Source organism: Eschrichtius robustus, chromosome 4 (genome assembly GCF_028021215.1).
Source record: "Eschrichtius robustus isolate mEscRob2 chromosome 4, mEscRob2.pri, whole genome shotgun sequence".
NCBI lineage: Eukaryota > Metazoa > Chordata > Mammalia > Artiodactyla > Eschrichtiidae > Eschrichtius > Eschrichtius robustus.
Window position 1 is genome coordinate 132187281 of NC_090827.1, and position 12563 is coordinate 132199843.

Here is a 12563-nt window from a genome sequence, read left to right on the forward strand (position 1 = left end):
AGTGGTCCGTTTGGACCACAGGTAATATGCTACTCAAATAAGGTAATGCCTATTCTATCATGGCATTTAATCTGCTGTTAATACATTTAACATAGATTGTTAAACCATCTATTATATCTGGTGAATTCCGTCTTCCTTTCACCTGAGTAAATGAGACTTTTGAAGAATAAATGCTTGGATTATCATTATAAAGAAAATTTTGATAGTTTTAGCATATCACTAGGATCCTCCCCTAGTTCATAAGCAGTTATACTGTACTGTAATTAGACAATACATTTATTTTTTGATATCAATCAAAAATTACAGATGACACGGGAATGAAAATTACTGTGAATTATAGTCTATAATGTAAGTATGTGGTTGTGTGTTTCTGGCTGTACTACAGCTTTTATAATGGCAAGAACATTGCCAGTCTGGACAAATATTTATCATCAATCTGAATTTAATGTAGTAGAATGAATAAAATTAAAATATGGCAGGAAGTAAAATGATTTGTGCAGTGACAACTTCAAAAAAATTAAGGCAGCTTTGCATGTAAGGCATACAAATTGAGACAGTGATTTTCTCACCAAGAACAATCAGAACATTTTCTCACCCACTGTTGTAAAAGTATGCTGCATGAATTATTTTCAGAAAAAGCAGTTTATTATATTTTTACCGTTATTTTATTCCTTCCAGTTTCTTAGAAAGGAAATGGTTCTGCCAAATAATTCTCCATGTAAAACTAGGAACTTAAAGTTAATCTTTAAAAAAGATGTCAAAGAAGAAACTAAATTTAACTCACAATCTACTTTGTATTAGGAAGAAGGGGATGACAAAGTTTAAAATCTCTTCTAAGACTAAGAATCTTGAAGCTACAGAGCTGTCACAGCCTGTCCCACAACAATTTCTTGTTTATTGAAAAACACTGCATAATTTTGCAAATTAAAAATTTCGTGGTTCACTGTTTTTTCCTAAGCCAAATTTGTGTTAGCTACATTTCCCTCATTAACATCAATATTTACCCATCATGGCAACTTCCCGAGTCTATGTTTAATAAATTCTATTGCACCTAATTTTAGTATGCTTACATTTAATATTCTATTAAATAAAGTGGCTAACATTATCTGGCTTCCTTGAGAGCACTCCAGTTACTTTAAATCTGGGAACCCACTGAACAAAATTCTTGGTTTCACTAGGTATATAAATGACATTTAGTATGTAAGTTTTTAGAAGACAGGAACATTCCAACATAGCCCTTCAAAGAAAATGATAAGAATTTAGAAACAACTTCACGGTACTAGAGTGTTTTGGCTTTGAATTTGAGTGCTAGGTAGTTCCAACTCCCATTCTACCAAGATAAATATTATGAGAAAAAGATCAAAAGAATTGGATTTTATAAAGGACTTTGGAATCCAATTTCTTGGAAAACTCCTTAATATACTTAAGTTGAAAGAAATCTCTAGTCATTTTCATTTCTTTACAAGATTGTTTAAGAATGATTTCATCCCAGGTGCTAATCTCTCAAAAAAAAAAAAAAAATCCAACGGCAATTAACAGAAGCCAAAATGTCTAGATTTTTAAATGAGAAAATAAAAATAAAATACATACGTGCTGGCAAAGATTATCTGGACTTATACCTGAGAATTCAGCCTGTTCAACTGGGTTTGAGAAGTTTGATTAATTTGCTGTAGCTCCTCTTTTTCTTGATTAAGTCTTTCTCGGTCTGATCGTTCCTTTTTGAAGTCTTCTTCGTATATTTGCACCTAGGAAATATTAACTTACTGTTACTGCTAGCTTCCTTTTCTCTTAAGCCATTTAAATGAGTTCTGGAGAGGTGCTATCTGCGTTTGTCCAATCTGAGACATTCCCGTCCTCTTTTCATGAATATTTCTTTATGGTGGGGCTCTATCTTGATACATATGACTATAATTTTATCTTTCACTTTGTTTATAATGGCAGTTCTCAACTTTTTTCTCCTTGAGCATATATCAGAAATTCATAAGTAAAGTAATAACATGGATATTTTGAAAATAATTCCCCTCACCGATTTTTTATTGCATATTCCATTATTGTGATGAAGCCTTGCTCCTCCCACCCCATCAGTGTTAAGTTTCACTGTTTTGGAGCAAATCATCCATCTCTAAAACAAGGCTTTGATGTATAAATATTGCTTGAAGTTCTGAAAGACAGTTTACTGACAATAGCTGCTAAGTGAAGCCACTAAAAACTGACATGCCAAAGTTTCTAAATATAAATTATAAGTTTAGCACAAGATAGAAATGGAAGGCTCATGTATGTGGGAAAGCAAAGCATGTTTATTGAAAGATATTTACCAGAGTTGGCCTTTATAAATAATTGTGGGAGTATATCATAAAAAAGAGTAACATTCTAGTGGAATGCCTCTCAAGAGGTACTCCAAATATTCCAGAAAAGTAATCAAAACAAACCCCCCAAAAACAGACTTAATTATTGTTGTTTTAATTGGTGTAGTGTTGGCTGATGGCTTGGAGACTAGAATGTGGAGTTATGAAAACAAATGAAGCTTAAGAAATGAAGCAAAGGAATTCCTCTAAAACCAGATTTAAACTACAACTTACATGCGAACCTAGTAGCTAGATTTCGTCTATTAAAGTTAATGCACATTGCACCACCATCAGCAACAGTGCAACAAATTTTAACTAAAGGATTATCAATTTTAAGTCAATAATAATAGAACAAAATGTAATAGGCAAGGGGGGGGGGAATTAAACATTTTACATGGATCTAGATGCAGATATACATATTTAATTTCAAGGTTTTATTCACCAGAAGGTTGCAAGGGAACTATACCCAGCCAAGCTGACATTTTGTTTTGGGGTGTTTTTTTTTTTTTGGTTGAGAGCTGAGATTCAAATCCAGACACAGTTAAACCAATGTTCTGTAAATAATTACCAGAGGCATCTGAAGTGGGAGAAGTCCATCTGATTAGAACAGAACACTCTGTATCAAACACAACACTGATAGCAATTTCATCACTTAGATGGCCAAGATTCAAGCTCAGTTTCTTTGTGAATTTAAATCCTTTAGGGTTTCACGCAGCACTTGGTGATGTAATGATTGTGGGTACCCAATTAGAAATGTGCACAGTTAAAATGTGAATGCCGAAAGCTAGCAAAAGGGCCATACAGAAACGAAGGAGATGGATTCTGGTCTACTCTTGGGGTTTATGAGAAGACGAATACCTGCCATTGTCTGTATCAAATACGAATTAAACCTTTACTGTAAACACGTGTAAGAGCAACTCTCTCGCATGTGGTGTACATTATATGGGAGCACTGAAGATGACTCAGGTGTCTGAACGTAAGCAGTACCTTTTTCAGAGGAATCCTGGCTAGCACCAGTGGTACTTTAGGGGTTGAGAATTTGGCAGTTTTAACACTCTGATTATACACTTATTCTTTCCATGGGTCTATTTTCAAGCTGTATATTTGATCCTGAATGTAATGAAGCAGATTATTCAAACTGAGTTGATAGAAGAGAAAATCCAACTTTATGTCAAATGCTCTGAATTTTTTAGATTTATAGATAGGTTACTTCCTATGAAGTAATAACAATAAAGTAAATAACAACAACAATATCACAATTGCTCTATTCTTCCTTGTACTGCATCAGGAATCCTTGTAATTGGCACTTGCTCAGAGCAAAACAGCCAACAAGTCATACCCAGGGCCATCAGAAAATAATACTTCTCGGCTCTTTGTTCTATGACATCCTATCCCCTGCCCCTGTCATTGCTAACATATTACTGACAATGTGTGCTTCCGGGATTGGAATTCCTATATTTCCTGTACTTATCAATATCACTTTGAACTGTTCCAGCCCTTTGCTTATATTAGTTTATTTAACCTCTTACAGGAAAAGAGATGTGATATGCATGGGTGGCTCCTCAGCTAAGCCAGCTCCAGCTGGCTGAACTAAAATTAGACTCAAGTAGTTTAGGCAGTGCTATATCCCCACAGCCCTATGTTGCTGGTGCATGCAGAAGCTTAGAGAGAACATCCTTTACTCTTGCTGTGCACTTGGAAACAGTGAGTGAAGTTGGGCGAGGTAGGAGGAGGAAACCATTGTACATCAGTAAATTCCTAGGTGGTGCCATGTGTATGTAGGGGTAGATGAACAGACCTGGCTCTTCAGTGACTGTGATAGTGCAGAGTATTCCCTTTAAAGCTGCCCTCATTGTTCAAAAGCCCAGAGGCCTGCAGCTACAGAATAATAGCCCGGCTGCTACCATTTTCTGAAAAGGTCCAGAGTTTGGGTTAATAGTGTCTTCAAAATAAATCATGTCTACATGAAACCCTCTAGACCCAGTGCTAATAGAATTTCACTAAAAGGTTAATTAACATGCCCCCTTTTTAAGTGTAGGATCTTGGGTGAGCCACTTAACCCATCTGAAACTCAATTTTCTCTTTTATAAAGTGTGAGAGTTGGACTAGGGGATCTATATTTTCCCATAAAGCTTTAAAATTAGGTAATTCTGATTAAAATATATGCAAAAACCTTTGACACATTTTGAATAGGAGGACTTCCAGAACTGGCTAAAGCAGCGTGAACAATGGGCCCTAAGTTCTCCGCATGATTGCTCCACTTTCAACTTCTCACCTGCTGTTTGAGAACTTCCATTTCTGTTCTCATCTCCTCATGGCTGCACTCCACTTCAGACTTCCCCAAACAGTCCTCAGGAGATGAAGAACACTCCATTTTCAAGGCATCCTGAAGAGCCTGTGTTATAAGATAAGCACACTGTTGGCCTGAGAGTTGCCACATCATATGAATTTCTCTACAATTCTTACAGTCATCTCAAATGCACTCCTAAGGTAGAATTTCATTTTTAATGCTTCTTTCATTACTGAGTAACTTTCTTCATATATGCATTTTTTTCAGAATCTCCATCTTTTTTCCATGATGGTGCTTATGTTATTCAACTCTCATTGTTACTTGAGAAGGCTTTGGTGTTAGAGCCCCTTCCACCTAGTCAACCATGAGTGGAAAACAGATACACAGCCATTCTCTAGAGTCTCCGCTTCAGTCAAATATATGCTCCATCAATAAGGCTCAAGCTTTAGGGAGCATCAGAATCACCTGGAGAGGTAGCAAACACGCCCACGCCTGGGTATTGCCTCCAGGGATCCTGAATCAGTATATCTGGAAGCAGGGCCTGAGAATCTGCATTCCTCAAAAGCTGAGCTCCTGATCTCAGAAGACATTTTAAAAAAAAATATCTTCATTGACGTATAACTGCTTTACAATGGTGTGTTAGTTTCTGCTTATAACAAAGTGAATCAGCTATACATATACATATATCCCCATCAGATGGCATTTTGAACAATGTATTTCTGCTATATAACCATGTCCCTTACAGGACAGAGGGAAACTCACATAAATGGAAACCCAGGCAGATTCATTATCCACTGTTGTACGGTTCTGCTCTGTACTCCTTCAGCATAACATGCCTTGGCCTAGACACAGTCATATTTATTCTCCAATAAAACATCCATTAACCCACTAGAGGGTGGAGAGAGTGCTCTGCTTTCTTGACATGCAGTACAACTTGGTGTTTTCACCGTGGGGTGAGGAAGTGAAGCGAATAAGAGACACTTAGATTTGCCAACCAGATCATCATCCTTACTCATAATTCCATGACACTCTTATATATACTATACTTTTTCAGATTATATGAAAGACATTGTCTCTATTCCGAAGACTTCTGGCTCATGATGAGTTAAATAAAACGGCCACCAAAAATTGTGACAGAACATACCTCATCCTGTTGTGGTCTCAGAGCCCACACACAATATGACTACTTGCTCATTATCAAATGAGTCCTCTATACAAATAGAAAAGGTTCACTTCCAAAGCTCCAAGACTTTACTACCTCTGTATTTCTTTAGTAGCTTCGATGGTGTTCATTTGATGAATCTATTAGTAACTCACTTCCCTGCATTACTATACAATATGGTCATAAGGATAGAAAAGAAAAGCAAATTTAAGGTCTTAAATATGCATAGTTAAGATTAGAAATTTCCTAATAGAATGTCTTATAGTCTAGCCTGATGTAAATATCATTTTTCAGGTAGTTGTAAGAAAAACAAGAACTTTTTTCTTCCTCTAAGAATTATTAGACAACAGAAGTTGTTTAATAATTTATGTTTTGTTAGAATTTATTGCTAAGCTACAGAGTTCTAGGAATTATCATAATAGTTATATTTTTAAAAAATGTGTCACTAGTAATAGAATCTAGGGTGGGGTGAGCCAAGTGAGTCAAGATAATCAAATATGCTGGTTCTATATCCTACAGCTATGAATAGACTATTTTTGTAGGTCTTGTAATATTTGAATTTTCTGATCTACCTTTCATGCTATTCAGACTTCTAGAAATTTTGCAAATGAGTCATAAACGAAAGGTGAGTCTAGTAGACATTTATTCCATCTTGGGGTTTTCCAACTTCCTTGAACAAACACCTGTAACCTACTCTAGAGCAGCAGTTTACCATAAGCACGGATATACTAAACAGATCTACCCATCTCACAATGGCAAGATGTCAGACACATCAATTTTGCCCATGGGTGGCCCTGGTTGACTAGCCTCAGGTAATTTCTCTCACTTTGATCAAACATCTGGCTTCTCTGTCAAGAACCTGATGAAAACAATGCCCTTAGGTATCTCCCTCAAAGCAAATAAGTAAAATTCAGTACACACAGTTGTGTGAACTTCTGAAAACCATATGTTAACTGCTAAGGTGACATGCTACCAATTTCTGCTGAGACCGGGTCAGCAGGCAGTGGGTTTGTGCAAGCAGAATGGACCCCAAATTTCCATGCTGTGATGAATGGTGTGTACAATTAGCTACCCAAATCATCATTTTGAGTAACTTCTATTTATTGCAGTGGTAAAAGAGAACAGAAGAAAAATCTATACTGTAAAATAATAATTTCTTACATTTCATTAGACACTAATACTAAATGAGAAAAAACCTAAATGAGAAAAAAATCTCTTTGCACTAAATGAGAAAAAAATGAGAAAAAAAATATCTTTATAGCTCATCACTTTCTGTCTATGTTTTTAAAGTGACAGTTGAAGGTATACATGTGTGAGATGAAATCTTTTCTGGCTTGAAGTACCTTTTATTTTTTCTTACTACTCATAAGTAATGTGTTACGCCTATTAAAGCATGAATCTCAGGGCCAAAGTTGGCTACTGAACATATTATGTACCAGCAAATTACATTAATTAGTTAATTCATCCATTCATCCAGTCAACAAATATTTAAGAACATATTATGAGCAAGGCCCTGTTCTAGGCACTTGGAATATAGCAGTGAACAAAATAGAGAAACTCAGGGCCCCATTATGACTGTTGTCTTTGTGAGTCCCTTCCTCCAAATAAATATGTAGTAAAATTATATATTATAATTGCATTCTTACAAAGATGAATATGTTAATATTAATATGAAAATGTTTTTTCAACCTCATACTTTAGTTTTTTTCCTCTGACTTTAAGAGGAATTAAGCATATTAATGGGCCACTGTAAGTATTGTGGGCCCTCAATACTGTGTCCATCTTGCCTAGGAGAGAAGTCTGCCCTGCAAATATCCTGCCCACATGGCGCTTACAATCAAGACTGGGAGACAGGATACAATTAAGATAATAAATATGAGACATTATGCATATACTAGAATGCAATGAATTCCAAGGAAAAATTAAAACAGGAAATATTAGAAGTGGAGTATGCAATTTTAATTAAGATAACCAGAAAAATCCTCTTTGAGAAGATGACAAGCTCTGAATTTTACTCAAATTAATTTTTCTCATTGAGATTTTATGATTATAATCATGAGTTTTAAAGTTTTTACTAATTAAAAAAAATTTTCTATAAACACACCTACACAAAAATGAAGGTTATACATGGGTTTGAGTAAAAAACAGAGTTCTTGGCTGTTTTAATTTCTACAGGCTTTATATCCTTGTGCCTACATTTATAGAAATAGAGAACAGAAGAAAACTGATAAGTAATAACATATTAAAAATGGGAGAGATTTCAAATATAATCTCAATTAATGTCAGTTCCTCTAATTCATTTGTGAAGGATTTCCAGCAGTGATTAAGACAGAAAATTCATTTGCCCTGAATTTGTATCTCTGAACATTGTTTTTCTCTCTTAAACGACAGAGAAGTACATTGTTTACGAAGTCAATCTCCAATTTCTCATTTTCTCCTGAATAATAACTTGCCCTATAAACAGATCAAACATAGCATGACATTTGTAAAGCACCCTATCAACCATACAGGCATATAGTTAACACTTTGGGGATATTTAAGTTACACCTCTGAATACTACTTAACTACAAGATGGCACATGGTCCCAAAGGCAAGCACTGAGCACGTGTTTAAGGCCAGTCAACCACCTACTCTTTTTTTAGAAGATAATTTCTGTTACTTTGGTCAAGAAATATCTAGCTTGAGAGATGACTATCTCAACTCAACCATGTACTACAAGTATTACTATGGTCCACATACGACGTGGCTCTTGGAAAAGTCAACAGCAAAGGATTTATTTTTTTTCCCTGAACAAGTCAGCAATCCCTCCCTGCAAGAAAATTAAGGTTTAGTCCATTAAAACAACACACACACACACACACACACACACACACACACGTCATCCTTTTGCAACAATTCACAGGCTCCTTTGAATTGTTGGAGCAAAGGCATTAAATCACCAGCATTTTCTTAATAGACCTACACCCCACTCCCCAACCCCCCATTAAAGGTGAGTTTTAGGCTTATTCTCAGGAAGGCCGCCATCTCATTTTTGGGTTTGGCATTTAGCCTGCTTCCATATAGTCTGTATTACACTCAGCAGCTCCACAGTGATGATTTTAAAGAGCAGCCTGCTTTCCTCAGGAAACTTTTGCGGTTGACCAAGAGATAACGCTACTATTCGCAAACACCCACTTGCTTTATGTGGTTCTTTGAACTACCAAAAAAAAAGTTCTTACTCTCTCTATAATTTCTCCTTATCTCTTTCTTTAATGACAATTCTTTGCAGAGACATGAATTCCCCAAAAAATTCTTAGCCAAGTATGGCTGAATGAAGCAGAGAGGAGTGATTTATGCAATTACAGAGACCTCCCGTGCAAGCCCCCGAGACTGTGAGCTGCATTGCAGTGTGGATTTTGCTGTGAGCCTCAGCCCAGACAGTGCTCTTTATACAGAAACCTCTCATTTGATCTCTCCAGCTTCACCTGGCCTGATACCTTATTGAGGCGTTTTATTTCGCATTCAAAATGTTGCTTCTTCTGGTTCGCGAGAGCATTTTTTTCCTTCAAAAGCTTATTCTCTCTCTTCAATTCATGTAATTCTTCATTTAGGCTCTCCTTTTCCTTCTGAAGTAGAAAGCAAGAAAACAAATTCAAAATCAATAAAATTCAGATGAGATGATATTGTAGGACTACTTCTGAAATAAAAAACAAACAAACAAACAAACAAGAAACAGGACCTGCTAGATTTTCACTTAACATTCCATTTGAGCAATAATCTCTGGGTGGAGGTCAGGATTAGGATAGAAGAAATCTTTATGTTATCCTTACTGCTACTAAGTTTCATGACCCCAGAACAAGCTATCAGAATCCCCACTCCTCACTTTCAAGGGTCAAATGGGTCTGCAGAAAAAGCTACTTGCTATGCACCCTTACAAGGTGATGAAAGAGTGACTCGGTAAAAATAACTGAAAGTTCTAATATGCAAAGTGTCATTGCAACAAAAGATACCAAATATCTCAAAGCCCAATCCTGCATCATTCAGGACTGGTGAGAGAAGGAGAAGAGGATAAAAGATAAAACCTCAGGAAAAAAGACATTTCACCACAGATAATTATTCAGAACACTGTATTGTTCTGATGATTACTTTTAAAAGGTGGAGATGAGCTAGTCCAACTGCCATCACTCCACCACTTTTCAGATCACCTTCAAGGAATCCAGTGTTTTAAGTAACTGAAGCAAGGTCGGTGGCTTAGACACTAACAGACTCTGGATTCAGACAACATCTGCCTCCTATCTCTTAATTTTATATTCTGGACAGTAAACTTTTTGTGGAGTGAATTGAATTTTTAATGAGACTGCAGTTTTAACCCAGTAAAATAAACATTCTGGAATTTAGGTAAATCGAGATGAGGAAGTAGCTAAGATATATGTTAAAGTATATTATTTTAATAGCTAATATTTCCCATCACAATGATTAAAGAAATCCACTTTAGGTGAGTCGTTTTCTTTAAAAGTGAAAACACTTCTCTTTGCCTTTGTTTAAACAGAATAGGTCCATATGTACACATAGAAAATTTACCAATCTTTTTCTAACTTAGCATAGTTTAAGAGAAAATTATTTCCACAAGAAAATGGTCCCAACTGCATAGGGAAAAAATTACCATGATTCCTGTGCTGCGAGTACATGGAACCGAAAGGTTCTTACGTGGCAGAAAGGGAGTTGCTAAGCAAGGAAGGGAACCTGGACTGATGATGTCTGCACTGATTTGTGACATTGCCTTAAGATTTGTGCACGTTTTAAAGCACAGCCAACTGCATCACAAGACTTCACCAGAGAAAATCTACCCTTCTCGTTCTTTCCTAACATGCCTGAAAAAAATGAGAGGCCATTAGAGCTCAAGGGTCTCCTCCCATTTTCTACAAATCCATGGAGTCCCATAACTAAAAGTAAAACCGGGAGTCTATTTTAAGAGAGGCCATCACCTCAATGGCCACCTTCTAGTTCTCAGGAGGATTAAAGGGGCCTTCCAGTCTGGAGACTGGGCTCAAGTCCCATTTTTCCACGTGCTACATGATCGACGACATTAAGTCATCGAAGCCCTACGTCTCAGCCTTCTCATCTCTAAAACGGCAAAAATAAGAGTCTCCTCACAGATGGGCTGAGGATGTTAAATGAGACGACGAGGGTGAGATACTTTTCAAAAATGTTATATTTTTAAGATGACACAAGTAACACTTATTTGTAAAGCTCTCTGTAAGCTGAAAAGCAGCTGTACAAATACAAGGAATTGTCGCATTATCAACACTGGTAATAAAAATGATCGGTATGAGTAAAAGCAAGAACGCAAAATGAATTTTCTCCGAGGCGGCAATGTCCGAGAAAGATACCCCGAAGCCCCGGCTCAGTTCTCCCCGCGGGAGGAGCCGGGCAAATGAAGGTCTGCCTGTTTGCGCGGCAAAGAAGGAAGTGAGCCGGGCACCTCCCGCCTTCTGATTCTAGAGAAGTGGCCCCTATTTTTGGCTCTGGGGACTTGCGTAACCCGTACAGCCTTGCCCATCGGTCACCGCTCTGCAGAGGGTTGATTTGAATAAACGGTTGGTGTTCAACCGTCTGGAGGCAGGTGCCCCCGCCCCCACCCACTACCGCGCGCTCCTGGGGGCGGAGACGTCGCTCCCCGAGCCCCGCCCACCTCCTCGCGCTGCTGCCGGTCGCTCTCCCTCTGGCTCTGCGGCAGCTCCTTCTCCAGCGTGCCTGGGAAGCTTTCTGCGGCGTCCAGTTTCGTTTTCAGCTCTGCGACCTGTAGAAGTGGTTCACAGACAGCTGCCGACACCTCGCCTGAAGCCCACAAACCCCTGGATTTATTCCCAGCCTAAGCACCCGGGGACAGAACTGACTCAGTCTTGGGCGTCCCCTAGGGAGTGGCTCTTCTTCCCACCGCCCCAAACCAAGATCGGGTCTTTTGCTTTTAAAAAGAAGTTTCCTCTGCAAGAAAAAAAAGCAAACACCAAAACGGCCTCCAGCCTCCTTTCTCTTAGACCACACCACTTTCGAGGAAATAAACCCGTAGACCTTAAGGGAGCCTTCTAGGCGTGTCATTCTATTCTCAGCTCGCAAGGTGTGCCTCATCTGATCTGAAAAGGACAGCGAAGGATAGGGGATAAGTGAATATGCCTACCTTGCCGAAAAACAGACATGACCTTTAACTCATCAGTAACCTGCAGCATCTGACCTGCTACTAAATGCCAAATTAGTCGTCTGAGTGACAAGGGTCCAGTGAGAAAAGCCTTAGGGACAGGCAGTTCATCAAAGATGGAAACTGTGACCATTGTTAACCCTGGGTCTTCATGCAGCTGCAAGCCGTTCAGGAAGGCAGCTTAAACAATTTTCTCTGGGATCATGTCCCTTAAAATTTGGAGATCCCAAAGCTGTCCAGACCGAATATTATACGGTGGCTTGACCATGGCCTGGTGTAGTGAAACGTTATCCTGCTCTTTCCAAATTTAGTACTCTGAGTATCAAAATGAGGAAGAAAAGAGCAATACTAATGTATTACTCACTTGTGGTCAAGTTTCTTGATTCTGAATTATTTGGGGGAGTTTACTTTCTCTTTCCTCTCTTTTAGAACATGGAATGGTTTTAAACTATAAACTGACTTTTACCCTTTAAAATATATTTCCTCCTAAAAATTTCTTTCTCACCAAAGCAAAAGTTTCTTGACAGAGAACATGCTTTGGAGAGAAGAAGGGATTCCCCACTTCCCCTCACACTTTCACCGCTAACACTG

The 12563-nt window shown here is 38.0% G+C and overlaps 1 protein-coding gene across 1 annotated transcript in view; it reads right to left on the reverse strand.

Moving 5' to 3' along the window:
• Nucleotides 1–12563, reverse strand: part of TNIP3 (TNFAIP3 interacting protein 3) — a 92806-nt gene that overhangs the window by 16507 nt on the left and 63736 nt on the right. Inside the window, exons 6-9 of the mRNA XM_068542331.1 lie at nucleotides 11469–11576; nucleotides 9274–9402; nucleotides 4621–4740; nucleotides 1620–1745 (exon numbers count right to left, since the gene is read on the reverse strand). Coding sequence (XP_068398432.1) covers nucleotides 1620–1745; nucleotides 4621–4740; nucleotides 9274–9402; nucleotides 11469–11576 — 483 coding nt within the window. The remainder of the gene's footprint in view (nucleotides 1–1619; nucleotides 1746–4620; nucleotides 4741–9273; nucleotides 9403–11468; nucleotides 11577–12563) is intronic.